Here is a 12,613-nt window from a genome sequence, read left to right on the forward strand (position 1 = left end):
AAAAATCTCCTTTTCGAAATGCCTGACCGCTTTGCATCCTTCCTTTTCTTTTCTCCCCCCGCCCCCTTCCCCCCTTTCCATTTTTTTTTGTAGATTAGAACAACGCCGCGAAGACTCTCAAGAGGAAAAGCGAGAGGAGATTAGAGAAGAAAAAAATGAAGTGAAGCGAAATAAAAGATGCTTCTCCCCTTGTCGGTGGGTGGGCGGGCGAGCACTGCTGTCCCACCCAACCCCCTCTCTCGCACCAGATGTCTGTGCACCACTTTGGCCATCGCCGTCGGCAAAGGGATACGGGGCGCTATTGGAAATCTGTCACCGAGTCATCCGCTCTCCAGGGGCCCTGCAGTGGCTTGCACAACGATGTCTCTACACCCCCCCCCACACACACACACACACTTCTTCCTGACCATTACTCTATTGTAACCTCGCTTCTCATCCCACACGTCCTCCTCCTCCTCACGCACACCCCACTCTCTCCTTCAGAATAGGCGCGTCAGACGCTCACCATGGATATCAAGATTAACAGTCTCCACCTCGTGGCGAAGTGGATGTGGGACTGCAAAGGTGACACCTGTGGGATTTGCCGCCAAGAATACGAGGCAGCCTGTCCTACCTGCCGCGTACCGGGCGATGACTGCCCAATACTCACGAGTCCATGTCACCATACGTTTCACCTGCACTGCATCACGCGCGCACTGGAGAAAGAAGGAGGTCAGCCAGAATGTCCGACTTGCCGTGCGCCATGGCAGATGTAGAAGGCGAGCCAGCGCAGCCTAGCAGGCCTAGCAGGCCCGACCAAATGACCGCCACCACACTGGATGCACATCGTTTAGCACCCCCTCTGTCTCCCCCATCTCAGGGAGGACTTCCCCTTCACCCGCAATGCGCTGCTAGTGCTCTGCATACGCGGGGCACTCCTCTTCCCTCTCATTGATGTGTTTGATGGCATCCCAGCACACACACACACACACACACACACACACACTGCTTCACGCTACCCCTTTGTTCATTCTCTGGGGGAGTACGAACAAAAAAGAGGGGGGGTAAATGAAGCATTGGCGACACCAACGTGGCCTCTTTGTTGTTTTTTGTTCGTAGGGGCCACCCAATCTGCAGAGTCGGGGTCAAACCAAAGGTGGGCAGCCCTCCACCAACACACTCCTCAGAATCACAGGAGAGCGTTTCTCATAAGACAGAACAATGAGATCAATGCACGGACGCCAGCTGTTCTGGCATTTTATCTTTTGTGGCTCACGTCCTTGAGCTGCGTGCTTCTCGATGTGCTATCCCTCACGCCTTTCTCTGCCTTCACTTCCCCCCCCCCTCCCACCTTCGCGCCTACCACCATAACACACACCATTTTTCAATATAGATTTCCTGCTTTTCATCCGAAGAAGCATCACTGACCTCCGTCATCACAGTGTGTTTGTGTGTGTGTGTGTGTGCGCGCGCTCAAGAACTTGTTACTCTGTCATCGATAGCACTGCACCCGAGAGGCGAAGAATGGGTATACAAAAAAGGAGTTGAACATTAATCACAATAGGCATCCCCGAAGCACTCCCCCTTCCCACCTCCCCATTTCATAATGCGTCGCTGCGCTGCTCGATATGCCGCTGCCGCTGCGGCAGCTAGTGGGGGTAACAACCTCGCAGAAGTTGGCACGTCTGTAGACCGTGGTGTAGCGACAGTCACGACGAGCGATTATAAGCACACGCACACAGCAGAGCAGCCGCGCTCAAACTTCGTTCCCCCAGCAACTGAGGCTCCAGAGAGGCTGCGGCCGTATGTGGAACCGAAGCCGTTCATAAGCCGCCGTCAATTGCAGGTCTTCACCGTCTCCCTTGGTCTCGGTGCAGCCAGCGTAGCAATGGTTTATTTTTTTCTCAGTGCGAGCATCCGGAATCGCGTGGAGGAGGAACAGCTCCAGGTCGACCGCATCGTGGAACGCAATCGACTAGCGATGCAAGACCGCATGTCTGTCTTGCCGGCCTTCACCGCGCCGAGCACGTTCGACGATCTATATGCCAAAATGGTGAAGAGGGACTTGGAGGTAGAAAAGCAGCTCGCACAAGCCAAGAGCACTCTTCACACTGAGACCATGTTCCACGCAAAAATGTGGTGGAACCGCTGCCTGCGCAACATCCAGTCCGCCGCAGACGCCTTCACTGCCGCGCAGTTGCACCGCCAAGAAGCTCAAGTTGAGGCAAACATCAAGGCAACACTGAAGTACAGCGGCTATGAACTAGCGAGCCTCTCTAAAGTTGTCGCGTAGGGTGATTCATGTTTTCTCTTTCGCTTCTAATCGCGGAGCTGTGCACCCATCCCCCGTCGTGTGGGGGGAGAGAGGGGGAGATGGTTATCTTCGTGCGCGCTACGTTCTGCGGGTACCCCATGAGCGAGGCGAATTGAGAATCGGGGGAGGAACGCTTCCTTGGGGGGGGGGGGGAGGGGGGGACGCGTGAGGACTCTGAGGTGAGCTACTCCTGTGGGGAGCTGGTGCGCGCGTTCCCCCCCCCCCTCCCCCCCGTAGCTGTATCCCTCGCTCTGAGGCTGCCTCTGATAAGGGGTAGGCTGCGCACCAAGGAGGGGGATGTCCGTCTGACGAGGAACCTGAAGACTAAGCATAAAAGAGAAAATCAGCACTGGCCTCAGGAACACAGAAATCGTACGGAATCGGGGGCCGACTGTAGAGCTTGGCCGCATTGGGCAGCTACGTAAGCAAGGGATACGTGTAACACATCGCATGTAAGGACATATGGGGGCAAAGTTATTCTCTCGCCTAGCTTTCTCTACCCCCTTACATTCCTGTTGTCCTTCATGTGGGCACGTGTGGCCCGCCTTTTTCCTCAGGGCGCTTCAGTGGTGCACCTCGATAAGAATGTTTGGCTCTTCTCTTCCCTCCACTTTTAATCCCAGTTCGGACACACGCAGACCATCACGTCATAAGCCCCGCCTCTGCCATTCAACGAAAAGAGCGATTATATCAACCCTGGAACTTCACAACAGCAGCAACCACTAAGACGAAACCCCTCGAAAAGGACGTCGACGTATATGCAACGGATAACGACATGCTCGCGTACTTGGGGAATTACTTTAACCTCAAGAAGAGCTTCGTCTTCTACGGGGCGTACCACCACCAGTGGGTGAACCAAATCATTCATGTTCTCTTTGTGCCAGCCATCTTCGCTACCGCCTTGAGCTTCATTGCGCGTGTGCCCATCACTGGAGACATCAACCTCTCCCACATCGTTGCTGCCTTTTACTCGGTTTCCTTCATCAAAATGGAGCCGATTGCTGGAGCGCTATACGCGCCCATCATCGCAGCCATGGAGTACCTTGCAGTACGGGTTCTCGTTCATCACGTACCGATGAGTATCGGCATTCACCTTCTGGGCTGGGCAACTCAAATATTGGGGCACAAGTTTGCTGAAGGTCGTCAGCCAGCCTTCAGGGAGGATCCTCTCCAGGCAATCCACGCCGCGGTGTTCTTCGTCTGGCTCGAAGTGCTTTTCTTCCTCGGCTACCGTCCCGCCGAAAAGGCCGAGTTGGAGAAGCTGGTCAAAGAGCGAATCAGGATGATGAATGTCGTCGAAGGAGCTGCTGAAGTGCCAAAGGTGAACGCAGCCCCGAAAAAGGCAAGCGCGTAGAGGCTGGCTGTGCCAGCGAATTACGCACTAGCCCTGCGCAGGGTACAGGGACCCGGCGTGAGCAAGTGAAACACAACACGTTTTGCATGTGAATGCTTGCCTTAGTTGTCACTGAGATCCTCTGGGCCCCTTGCAACCACCTTGCCCCGCCGCCCACACAAGCCGTGGTGCATCACTTTGGATAATAACGAACGCAGGGGGCCGCTTATTCTTGCCCTATTACGCTACTCACTCTGCATGCCAGACAGTGAGTCCAATCTGCTGAAAAATGGCATTGGGGGGTATTTTTACTGCTCTCTATTTCCTCTCTCTATATTCTCTGGTGTTTCACACCGTGAATCGGTGGTTTTGTGATGCCACGTCCCACTGCGCTTTAACGTTGCATTATGCACTCTCCACTTCGTGACTTTGCTCGTTTCGTTCATGCGCCCCCCTCCCTGGGCCCATCATTATCTGATGACCCAATTTACGTGCAGCTTCCTTGTGACTTACTCCATCATCATTGGGGCAAGGGGGAGGGGGGGTCCCCCGATCCCCTACCTTCCGATGCTTCTGTACGAAATCCAAGAGCATCCCTCGAGTATCCGAGTAGAAGCTGCAACTGTCGGAAGGACATCGCCCAGGCGCGGAGGTGCGGACGTTCAAGCGTGGAGGTGTTGTGCCTGGTGCACTACCCTACCAATTTTCCCACACACGGCTACTATACGGAGGCAAACAGTTTATTTCTTTTCCTCTGCTTTCCATTCTGCTGTGTGTGTGTGTGTGTGTGAAGAAACGCACTCTCCAAAACGTGAATGCCTCGCTCGTGTGTCCTTATTGCAACACGTCTACTTGGCATTGCATCTGCACGACTTCTCTCTTGCCTGCCTGCTCTCCCCCCCCCCTCTCCCTCTGCCGACCCTCTGAGGAAGTGCCCCAATCCTTTGAAACGCGTCGCTCCTGTACGCACATCACCCCCCCCCTCCCCGCCCTCCCGCAGTTTTCCAATTATATTGCGTTCCTCATGTTTTGTGTCAGGAAATGACCACCGTGAAAGACTTGGCGAATTCGGCAGTGGCAGCAGAAATTGCGTCGGCTCAAAAAGTTCTGCCCAGCACCTGCGGCGAGGAAACGGGTCTGTCCGGTGTGCCACGCGTTGGGTGCGTGGCTGCCATTACCTATCAGCCCCAGAGCTTACATGGCTTCTCTGCCTGCGTAGTCGGGTTGGCAGATGGTATTGCCATTATCGGCCCGGATCTCATCCAACGGCGCTATGGCCACCACCGCCTCCTCACGCGGCAACTTTGGCGACCGGTCACGCCCTTGAAAGGCGGGGGAAAGGGACCGAAGGCCCCCACGCATGAAAGCAGGCCAGCAGCCCCGTCTAGCAATGGCACCACTATGCCGTCGCCAACGAAGGGAAGCAGCGCTCACATTGTCGCTGTCACCGCCTGTCTCGTAGCCGGTGCGGACGTAAATGCAACCGATTTGGCTCAGTCAACTGCAGAGGACGACACAATCGCCATCGTGGTCGCCTGGTCCGATGCAACTCTGCAGCATCATGTAGCAGTACTGATGGCTCGATTGCGCTGTGTTCTGACCCCTTCCCCGGCAGCGCGGGACTGCCACAGCAACGACCAGGTGGAGGCGGGCCTGGTTCAAGTTGTGGCGCACGATGCACTACCCTTGTGTCCGACGCAGTCTGTGCTGCGCTTGTTTTACCATCCTGCCATGGCAACTTGTCAAAATAAGACAACGCCGCACCATGTTGTGATGTGCTCTGTTTATTCTCCCTGGGGATCAACGACACCGTCTCCAGGGCACCTCGGCCAGTCGGACTCAGGGACCAGCACGACGAATGCACCGGTCAGCGCCATAGTGAAGAAGCCGCATCCAGCTGTAGGCAGTGGGGCCGCTGCGGCAGAGCGAGACGGTGCCTCGGCGGCGGCGGCGGCATTAGCAACAACAACAGCATGGCGACGTGGCGAGCTGCTCTATCTCACTGTGTCCGCCTGCTGTGATGATGCTGCTGATAATGAGTCAGTGACCACCGCCTCGGCGAATTTGGGTAGCACCAGCCCGAACTGCCGCCTCCGAGTGCGTGCTGGACCGTCGGAGAGCGCCGATGTTGCGCCATGGCTGACGCAGTTTCAGCCTGGCCGTGTCATCTGCGCCTTTGCTGTGCAGTCCGCTACGACAAGCGTGATTGCGGCGGCCGGGACGATCGATGGGCGGGTGTACCTTCTAGGACTCACCTCGTGGCGTCTGGTGCGTCGAGTTAGCGGGCCCGTGGCAGATGCGATATTTGTGCGTACGAAGCCAGCAAGGACTCAGTCACGGCCCCGCAACGCTGTCGTGGATAGCCTACTGGACGATGCCGCGGAGGGGGACGCGCACAAAAACGGCAGTTTTTTCATTCAAACGGACGAGGAGTTTGCGCGGCATGACGAAAGCAGCTTCTCGGCGCTAGTAATTCTTGACAGCGCCGGACATCTCTTGGTTCAACGTGCCGTCAACAGCGGCGCCTCTATCACGCAAAGTGTGGCAGACATTCCGCAAGTCGTCACGCTTGCCACTGAACAGCCGCAAAAACTGACCTTTGTGAACACTTCCATGGCGAGCCTTGAGGAGGCTACGCACATTAGCCCAAAGAGCTTCCTTGATTTGAGCTCTCTACGCCACTTCTTCGGGCGGCGGCGCCCCCCGCCATTGTCGCAGCAGCATCGGAATCTGAGTCGGAGCGACCCTTGTCCTGCGAACCCGCCGCTGGCCTCGAGCAGTCTGGCCACCTCCCCCGTGAATCAAAGCTTCTCCATCGGCAACACAAGCGTCGAGGACACGAATATAGCGGGCCACATATTGAGCCGCGGTTTGCTGTGCGTGACGTGCATCGACAATCCGAAGAGCGGCGCCGAGCTGATTGTGAGCACGATGGGGCAAGCAGTCGTGTCGGTGCCCTTCAGTCCGACGGATGGCTGCTTCCGCATTGCCGGCTTCACTGTGACACCGGCGCCGATGTTTTACGTCGGCTTTGTAGACTTTTTCGCAGACGGAAATCCTACGCTAGTCATGGCAGGGCTGAAGAACGTTCTCGTGGCCAGACGCCCCCATTTGACCATACGCGATCGCGCGCAGCTGCTCATGCGCCTGCTGACCAAGAAAGAACGTGAGCTGCAAAATGCAGAGAGCGATGTGGAGAACAGGTGACGGAACAGAAGGCAGAGCTTGAACTGTAACTGTGCATCTTGTATGTCAGGGCTCTTGTCTGCCCGGCCACTGTTTCACCTTCCTCTCTTTCCTGTAGATTGTTATCGATCCCGTTATTTTGTGCTTTCCCCCATCCCTGCCAAGGAAGGGGGCAAGGAGCAACGGAAGGACCGCAAAGCATCTTTCACAACAGAAGAGAGAACAGCTGCGCGAAGACCATTCAAAATATCGCAAGAGGGGTGCACTTGTTCGGTCACGACTTCTCCAGGGTGGCGCCATTTCGGCTGCGCTGCACCATCCCAATCACCCCTATTGGGAGAGAGAGAAAGGGGGGGGGGCCTCACTACCCGCATTCTGTTGAAGTGAGTCAGCCGGCCTTCCTCTCCATGCCCTCTACAGACTTCTTTTTTTGTTCATCCTTCTCCCAGCTCTGAGGATTTTCCTCCTCCACATCTCACGGGCGGCTAGTGATACCCTGGAGATATTTGCACAGACACCTACACGGGAAACACCATGCGATATGCCTCTCTGGCAGGCATGCGCCTGCGCGCACGCATGGCTAGTGTAACCCATACGCACATACCACTCCTCTCTCACCCACTCACTCTCTGCTCACGTCTCGTTAATATCACTTCGACTGCTCCCCTCCATCTGGAAATCGCATTCTGTGCGGGCATGTGTTAACTCGGCATCTCTGCAATTCCGTCCCTTTTCGTGTGTGCGTGTCGAGGGAACTCTTTTTCCCTCTGTGCTACGTCGTCCCCGATAGTGTGCAGACACCTCGGCCTGAGCCATGAGAGAGGGATCCACTGTGAGCTGTCGGGAGGAGGAGGGAGAAGCCAACAAACCACCCTCCTCCCTTGCTAATGGCAAACCATATCCGACGGAGCGGCTGTTCAGTCCCCACAGTGCAGCGGTAGCCAAGGAAGTTATTGCCACAGATTCTGGTGCACAGAAACCTGGGCGGCGTCGCATCTGAGTGACCTGCAGCTGTGAAGACGCTTTCTCCATCCATCTTATAGGGAGGGAGTCAGTGTGTTCCGAACGTGTGTCTCACCCGATCCCGAATGGTCTGCTGTTGGGAGGAGGGGGAGGGGGGGGGGGGGCAGGAGCCACCTCAAGATAATGACCGGGTGGTGTCCAACATAATTGGGGGAATTGAGCAAACCTCCGCAGCGAGGGCGTGTATAGGTCAAAGGAAGAAACCGTGCTCAGATGACTGAGTCGACCATAGCGACAACACGTGTTTGCTGCTGCTGCGCACTGCGCGCCGAATCTGAGCCAAGCCGGAGGGAAGGTAAAGAAGGAAGTAAACCTACTGCTTCAGGGCACAGTAGACCCATTTCAATTGGAAAACAATCAACTCGTGTACCACCCCACCTCGTCCTTGGTGAATGTAGGCTACCTCTTCGCGGTGCCAGGGACCAGCGCCCCTATTCGTGGGTGCGGTAATTATCGCGAGCGCCCCCGCCCCCCCCTTAGCTGCCGAGGCCAGAATCTAGTTGTTGCTCTCTGCAAGTGGTTTTTGTTGCTTCGGTGTGGAGATGTTGAGTCGAACCCTGGTCCAATGACGGTGGTGCGAGCGAACGTCAACGGCTTCAGTAAGGCAAAACAGCTCGCACCACCTGGGGCTGACGCAGACCTTTATCTCCCCCAGGAGGTGGTGATGATCTCATCAGCGTTCGCCAAAACCTGGAAAGTGCCTCGATGTGTGTCTTGTTCATATCTTAGTGCGCTCCAGGTTCTGCAGAAGCATTGCTGACCCCTTCAGCGGGATCGACCTCCGGTGGCAGACGGGGATTTGTAGCTGTCCATTCTGTGGCGACTCCTTTTCCCTCTGATGAAAAAAAACCGGGGAAACCACTTGACGTGGTGTGCCCTCGATCCCGATCGGTGCACGCGCCAAGGGTATCACATCCTGTGCACCGTTCTCTTCTTTCTTCTGGAGCGGCAAGCACGACTCTCGAGCTTCATTGCAGGGCCCCGATGAATCTGTCAGTCACATGCTGGTGTGTCCTGTTCTTACTGAGTGTCGGAGACGCCTCGCCGTAACGCCAGATTTGTTCAAGAGCGATGACTTCTGGCCTTTCCTACACTCGAAGCAACTCATTCCATTTGTAAAAGCAGCCCTGGTCCTTGTCTCCCCTTGCGGTCCAAACGCGAGGGAAGAATAATAATAATAAAACTCCACCTCGTATTCCTTCGCCTCCTCTCCCTTTACCTCCTTCCTCGTCTCGCCTCTGCATTGAACACCTCCCCTAGTGTGTTGTGTGTGTTGTGCTTGCGTGTCTTTCTAGACTTTGAAAAAAAAAACGCGGGCACTGACACTCTTTAATTTTTTTTATTTTGTCTCGTGTGCCCCGTTCGCTCACTCCAAGCGACATGTGACCCCCTTCTTCAGTCCGCATCGCTTGGTCAATGACTACGTGCCTGTTCGTGCGTACATTTCTCGGAACAAGGCTCTCCTCCTGTGGCCCTCGCATATAGAAAGGGAGAGCGGAGCAGAACAACACACGTCAACAGAGGCGCTACATCCCCGCACGTCGACCCTCATCCACCACCCTCTGGGAATCCGAACGAAATGGAAAAACTAAAGGAGGCGTTTACGCGCGTAGACAAGTTTTCTCTCGAAAACGCGAATCAGCTGTGCAAGGAGGTGGAATGTATCGAAGAAACACTTCTAAGAGACGGATGCGATGCCGAGCACAAGGCTAAACTCATCATCACCTCCCTTCAGCGCATACGGGAGCTCACCGAGGTGCTCATTTGGATGGACAGCAACCACGATGAGTGGTTTGAGCGGGTGATGGAGCGCGCCGTCATGAACACGCTCGAGCGCCTCGTCACCAATGGCCTTATGCCGTCATCTATAAAATTACAGAGCTTGCAGAGTGTCACGATCATGCTGCAGAACCTTTCTCGGGCGTCGTCACTCTACTACGTCTGCAGCAACAACCACATCAACCGTATGGTCGCCGTTGAGTTCGACATCCACGACGACGAGTTCGTATCGCTTTACGTGTCCTTTCTGAAGTCTTTAGCACTGCGCTGTACACCCGATACAGTGCAATTTTTCTTTGATGCGCAAGACGACGCCTTCCCTCTCTGGGATCGGGCCCTTCGGCTACTGTCCTCGGAGGATGCCATGGTGCGCACTGCTGCCAAGCAGATTATCGTGACCATCGCTCAGTTGCCGGATGTGGCCATGTCTGCCTTTGTTGCCGCCTCCATTGCTGACGTCTTTCGAAGCGTACTGTGCTGCGTAGACGCGCAGATCGTGCGCCTTGCAGCGAGCGTGCCGTCGTGGAACACCAGCCAACGAACGGGTATTTTCGCTGGTGTCGATAGTGACCCCAGTGTGGCGACGGCTGCTTTTTTCACAGCCCCTGCCGCCGCGCCGCCCTGGCCTTCGGGGCCAAACCCCATTCTCGCCAACTCGCTTGGGTTCAGGGTCCAGCTGGAAGACCTGGAGGACGAACTTCTCTACATAAATGACCTTTGTCGCACGCCGGTGTCCAACGCAGGCGCGCATGCGGCGGCGGTGCTGCAGCGCGTTCTCATTCCCCGCTTCCGCAGCATTATCGAGGCTGAGGTAGACAACGCCGGCAGCGCCCCCGCTTCTGTGATACTGGCGTTCCTCTTCTTCTGGTCACAGGTGAACACCGATCCTTGTGTTACCGCCGCGTTGGTCAGCTTCCTCTTGGAGCCTATCCACTCGTCATCGAGGACCTCGCCCTTCACTGTGGCATCCATGGTGCTCGAGTCCACACGCGTGGACCTGCATGAACCGGTGGTGGCCATCTGCCGGCACGCGCTTTCGCGCACTAAAACCCAGCCGGCATCGTCACCGCTTCCCCAAGCATCACTTCGCTTGCCCACCTCACTCGGTCAGTTCTTCTACGCCGAGACACCGTACCAGCAAACAGGGAGGGTACTCGTCGGTGGCCCAAGCACCATGATTCCACCCCCAAAGGAAAAGTTCTTGGAGAGGGTTTTCACATCACCGCCAGCCGCCACACCGGATGTATTCGTCTCCCTTATCCCCCATCTTGTGGCTGCACTTTACACGCAACTAAAGTACTACCATGTAACTCGACTCAACTGCGTAATCACCTCGCTATCGCTTCTACTCGAGCTGATTCCCAAAGCGGCCGCGGGAACCCCCTCCTTGCCTCGTTTGTACTTTGAGTTAATGAAGCTAGTGCAACATCTACTGTTAGCCTGTGCGAAGCGATACGCAGCGGTCATACAGGAGGGGGTCCAAGCCCAGAAGGTGGCCGAAGATGTCGTGCCGCTCTCTCAAATTTCCTTTAGCTACCTTGACTCCGTGGAGGAGGAGCCCCCGCTTGCGATTCGAGACCCGTACACACCGATGTTCCTAAAGTTGAAAGAGGCTGTGCGGTGGATGGAGACGGCAAAACAAGAGCGTTCACCACTGCTAGAGACAGCGGTGCATGGCCACAGCAAGAGAGACCTGTACCTTTTTTCGCCCGCTTTCCCGCTTCTCGTGACGGATGAATGCAGCCTCGCCTACAGCGCGTGGCCGCCGCTTCTCTCCGTATCGGGCCAGCAATCGCGGGATGCAGAGCAGTGGGCGGCCGCATACCGCGTCGTGCGAGACAGCGTCGCCAGCACCTTTGACTACTCGACCCGCTCGCCGGTATCGGATGCGGAATGCGAGCTGAATTTGTATATTATTTTCCTCCTGATACGCCGCGCCTTTGCGCACTGCGCCTACGGGAACGGAGGGGAGCTGCTGCACCTGACATTACAACAACTGAACCCTCGGCACACGCCATCAACGTACTTTGGCATGACAGACGCAACTGTGACGCTCTCGGTGCGTTGCGAAATATCGAGTGAGTGGCACCCGGACAGCCAAGTGCCTCCCATCGCGCCACTGGGTACGGCGGTCTGCGTGGTTCTTCCTTCGGACGCCTCTGGTACGGGAGGGAAGGAATTGCTCTTCCTGGACACACCCAGGAATGTGCCAGAGAGGGTGAACTCGCAAGAGCTGCATACAGGAACATACATGAGGCTTATTCTACGCAGCTTAGATCTCGCCTTTGTGGGCATCGCCGTCCACTCACAGTACCCCTTCAAGGTGGTGCTGTCCTATCATCTGCCCGGACACGTTATGCTCCTGCATCTCGTCACCACAGGCGCGGCGATGGCGCAGATGATGGTAACAGAGGTGGAGAAGGCGACCAACGAGTGCCACCAGCGTGGTGCGTCCTTCTGCTTTGGACTAATGAATTATAGGAGTGCTCTTCTTGACGAGTAAAGCTAGTAGGAAAGGCCTATGTGGCGGCAACACACTTTGCGTCAAGAAGTACGAACAGTGAAGTGACTCACACGCACACCCTCCCTCCCTCCCTCCCTTGCCCCCCCCTTAGTGTCGCTCGCCTCGAAGTTCACCTCTCCACGTAGCTGTCACTCTCTTCCCGCAAGGTCGTGTGCACAAGCTCTTGACGAGCATCTGTGTGTGGCGTTTACCACTATGCAGCGGCGAAGGTTCACGGGGGAATACACGCGCAACTTCCATGGGAAAAAAAAAGCATCGCTCCCCACTTCACCCCACCCCTGGCGTCTATGGCTGATTCCTTCCTCACTTTCCTCCACCTTGTGCCACCCCTTTGTCTTTTTTTTCACAAACATGCATACACACGCCTACCCCTTCCTTATTTGCCCCGCGCAATTTCACTCTTGGGTCATCCCACTTCTGTGGCTTTTGGGAGGGGGGTGGATCTCACACAGACACAGATTTTTTTCTCTTTGCC

At 55.9% G+C, this 12,613-nt stretch overlaps 5 protein-coding genes across 5 annotated transcripts; all 5 read left to right on the top strand.

The window, feature by feature from the left end:
* Window positions 1–506: 506 nt before the first annotated feature.
* Window positions 507–755, top strand: JKF63_01449 (uncharacterized protein; the record flags this gene model as incomplete). The annotated part of the gene is made up of 1 exon (XM_067897496.1): window positions 507–755. One exon carries the CDS (start codon window positions 507–509, stop codon window positions 753–755), a length of 249 nt encoding a protein of 82 aa, XP_067753653.1.
* Window positions 756–1,585: 830 nt separating this feature from the next.
* On the top strand, window positions 1,586–2,272 carry JKF63_01450 (uncharacterized protein; the record flags this gene model as incomplete). The annotated part of the gene is made up of 1 exon (XM_067897497.1): window positions 1,586–2,272. One exon carries the CDS (start codon window positions 1,586–1,588, stop codon window positions 2,270–2,272), a length of 687 nt encoding a protein of 228 aa, XP_067753654.1.
* Window positions 2,273–3,068: 796 nt separating this feature from the next.
* Window positions 3,069–3,647, top strand: JKF63_01451 (uncharacterized protein; the record flags this gene model as incomplete). The annotated part of the gene is made up of 1 exon (XM_067897498.1): window positions 3,069–3,647. One exon carries the CDS (start codon window positions 3,069–3,071, stop codon window positions 3,645–3,647), a length of 579 nt encoding a protein of 192 aa, XP_067753655.1.
* Window positions 3,648–4,667: 1,020 nt separating this feature from the next.
* JKF63_01452 (uncharacterized protein) lies at window positions 4,668–6,833 on the top strand (the record flags this gene model as incomplete). Its single annotated transcript, XM_067897499.1, has 1 exon — window positions 4,668–6,833. The coding sequence occupies one exon, from the start codon at window positions 4,668–4,670 to the stop codon at window positions 6,831–6,833; it is 2,166 nt and encodes a 721-aa protein (XP_067753656.1).
* Window positions 6,834–9,414: 2,581 nt separating this feature from the next.
* On the top strand, window positions 9,415–12,117 carry JKF63_01453 (uncharacterized protein; the record flags this gene model as incomplete). Its single annotated transcript, XM_067897500.1, has 1 exon — window positions 9,415–12,117. One exon carries the CDS (start codon window positions 9,415–9,417, stop codon window positions 12,115–12,117), a length of 2,703 nt encoding a protein of 900 aa, XP_067753657.1.
* Window positions 12,118–12,613: the final 496 nt, after the last annotated feature.

This window comes from Porcisia hertigi, chromosome 35, assembly GCF_017918235.1.
Source record: "Porcisia hertigi strain C119 chromosome 35, whole genome shotgun sequence".
In the NCBI taxonomy this organism is placed as follows: domain Eukaryota; phylum Euglenozoa; class Kinetoplastea; order Trypanosomatida; family Trypanosomatidae; genus Porcisia; species Porcisia hertigi.